General features: G+C 32.0%; 1 protein-coding gene across 1 annotated transcript; it reads right to left on the bottom strand.

The window, feature by feature from the left end:
* Positions 1 to 282: 282 nt before the first annotated feature.
* Positions 283 to 2,127, bottom strand: LOC129918121 (uncharacterized). Its single transcript, XM_055998470.1, has one exon. The coding sequence runs from the start codon at positions 2,125 to 2,127 to the stop codon at positions 283 to 285; it is 1,845 nt and encodes a 614-aa protein (XP_055854445.1).
* Between the last annotated feature and the right edge of the window lie 738 nt (positions 2,128 to 2,865).

The raw sequence follows: 2,865 nt of genomic DNA, 5'->3' as shown, positions 1-2,865 counted from the left end.
TGCCAATAGCTTTTGAAAACAAAATGTTGTATGAAAACCCCGATTTTGTACCTCCAACACCTTTAAAATAATTCAAGGTTTTTCCTGAAATTCCTTAAAAATTAAATTTTCCCTAATTTTGTTCAATAAAAAGCTTTAACATAAGAGTTACTTTTATCATAATTTTTATATATTTTCGTCAAAAAACTGAACAAATTCTTCCAGCTTTTCAGCCAGGGCAAAAACATTTATTTTTTATATTACAAATACAGAGTGTCCCAGAATAAGATAAGAAGGTAAATTTCAGGTGTGATTCTTGGTTCTCCATTTCTTCCATTTTAAAACACAAATTTCTCCAACAAAGCACAAAACAGCGATCATCAACGCTAATGCCGTCGATATCCAAAACCATTTAAGATCTTCAACTTTAAGTTGTTCCAATTCGTCCAATCCAAATTTTAACCTTTTCACTTTTCCAGCAGCAAGTAATTCGTAAAAAGACTTTTTCATCCAAAAATCTAATAATCCACTCGATTGTGTTTCTAAGATATGCAAATTCAAAAGTTTTTTATAAATTGAATTTTCATTAATTATAACTTCAATTAGTCTATTTTTAACAAAGCACAATTCTTCAGACCAACGAAATAATTTTTGGTTAAAGAAATTTTGTTGATTTTCATAATTCATCCAACTCATTCCAGTTACTATAAACGCACAATCGGTATTAAGACTGTTTCGCAATTCTTTCAAAACACTTGAATTACTTTCAACTTGGAATAGATTTGAATACTTTTCCATAAGATCAGGTCTCAGTATGGACAATTCTTTGATTTCCGCAATATTAATGTATATTTTTAGACCACTTGCTTGCAGATCATCGAATGATTTAATAACTTTTTCTCCTGGTGGTGTGGTCATTAAGGACTGCAGAAATGCATTGTAAGTAGTAACCATTAGAATTCCAAGTACAAATATCATTGAATATATGATTTTTGTGCTGCAGGAGGCTTGCGGTGTTTCAGTAAAACCCTGCCCAAGCATTCCACGAAAACAATCAATATTGAAGAAAAAGTTAAAAATTGATCCTGAAAACCTGTTGGAAGCTGCAAGTGATAAAGATAGCAAAATGAGACCCATGATTGTTATTACAAAAGAATCCCAGTTGAAAACAAATGCAAACACTTTGTAAATAGGAATGTTGGATTCAACAGGCAGCATCACACTCCAATCAAAAACTACAATAGGGTATGTGTACCATTTAATGTCGTCTGACGAAAACACGAGACTTCTACCTGACATCTCAATTGTTCCATTCATGACACCTTCATGAGTTTTTCGTAGAAATGATGTATTTACATTCGACTTATGCAATCTAGCATTGATCTTCTTCGCAAGAGAACTGAAAATATTTCCCATTAAACCACCATATATCGTTTCACCCTTAGAGTTTACTTTGATGATTATTCCGGAATCTGCAGGTTCAAAAAGAACTGGAAACCTTATACCCTCAAGGTCTTGCAAACGGTCTGGAAAAATAACAATATCCTTTTTGCTCCAGGTAAATTCTTCAATTGTAAGATCTCCAAAATTTCTGTAACTGTAGAAAGTCGAAGAATTCCAAAAGTCTTGAAAAACTGCTATCACATTGACCATTCTATATTTCCAGCAGAAAGTGAAGACTCTTTTCAATTCGAAATCATTTCTTGAAGAACTCTTCAGCACGAAAATTGTCTTACAAAATCGAAGGTGTTGAAGGTATTCCGAAAGTTTCTGAAGTAATAAATCAGTTGAATCAAATTGAACAATTGTTAGAATGTTTTCATTGAAGTCTCCACTCAAGTAAAATGATGAAGTCTCAGTTGATAGAATAACCGGAGTACCAAGTGATGTTGTAAGTTCGGCTATGAAATGGTCATCAAATGAAGATTCTTTTGATGATTTCAAGAGAAAAACACTTTCAAATTGCTCAATTTTAATAACATCTTCGATGAATTTCAAAAACTTTGAGTAAAAACTGGCTTCTGTTGTGAATAATTCAGCAACTAGCACTACGAAGAAGGCAGCTAGAATTGTCGCAGGTAAATGCATGACTGAAACTATGTTCAATATTAAATTAAAAGAAGTGTACGATGGGTTGAATCTAGTCATTTTTCAAAACTACAAAGTGCCCTCTTCTAAAGGTTAATAGAATTTTAAGGGATATATTCCAAAGGTGGATATTATTGTCGGACCGCTTCGCCATGCATAACTACAGTACATTTTCAATATCAGACCTGTTTCAATATGTAATTAATTACACAAGCGATTTGAATTATATGTTCTTTATTCCATAATCTAATTCACGTGACTAAATTATGATAAGGTAGGTGTGTATTACCATATGACTTGATAATACGTGGAGAAACTTTTTTACAGACATAGTTGTAGTAGATTAAGTGATAGGCTGTTTCATATACTACAGGACACTAACTAATGGATTTTTAACTTACGCAATTACGTTTTCCCAACTTAAAATTAATTGATTGAATTTGTGTGGGTTTGAAGAGTTTTGAATGCATTCAATATCCAAATTTAACTAAATTTAAATGAATTATTAAAAGACAAATAGAAAATGACTGATATTTAATTTTTAGCGGAATCTTGAATAACAAGAAAACAAAGAGCTATCAATTCAAGATTTAAGCATTCCATCTGAGTCTACGTTGCTTTAAATTTCTGCAAAAATTAAGAAAATTAATTTAGCATTTTTTTGCATTTTTTAAGGGGACTTTTGCATCCCTATCTTCAATTTCCACCCTCTCATTTAATAGCACTCCGCAGTTTTTTTCTGCTTTTATAACCCATTGAATGATTCCTGCAATAAAAACCCGTGAACGCCTTAGTTCC

The sequence above is a fragment of the Episyrphus balteatus genome, chromosome 4 (genome assembly GCF_945859705.1).
Source record: "Episyrphus balteatus chromosome 4, idEpiBalt1.1, whole genome shotgun sequence".
NCBI lineage: Eukaryota > Metazoa > Arthropoda > Insecta > Diptera > Syrphidae > Episyrphus > Episyrphus balteatus.
This window is presented reverse-complemented; position numbering and strand designations above follow the sequence as displayed.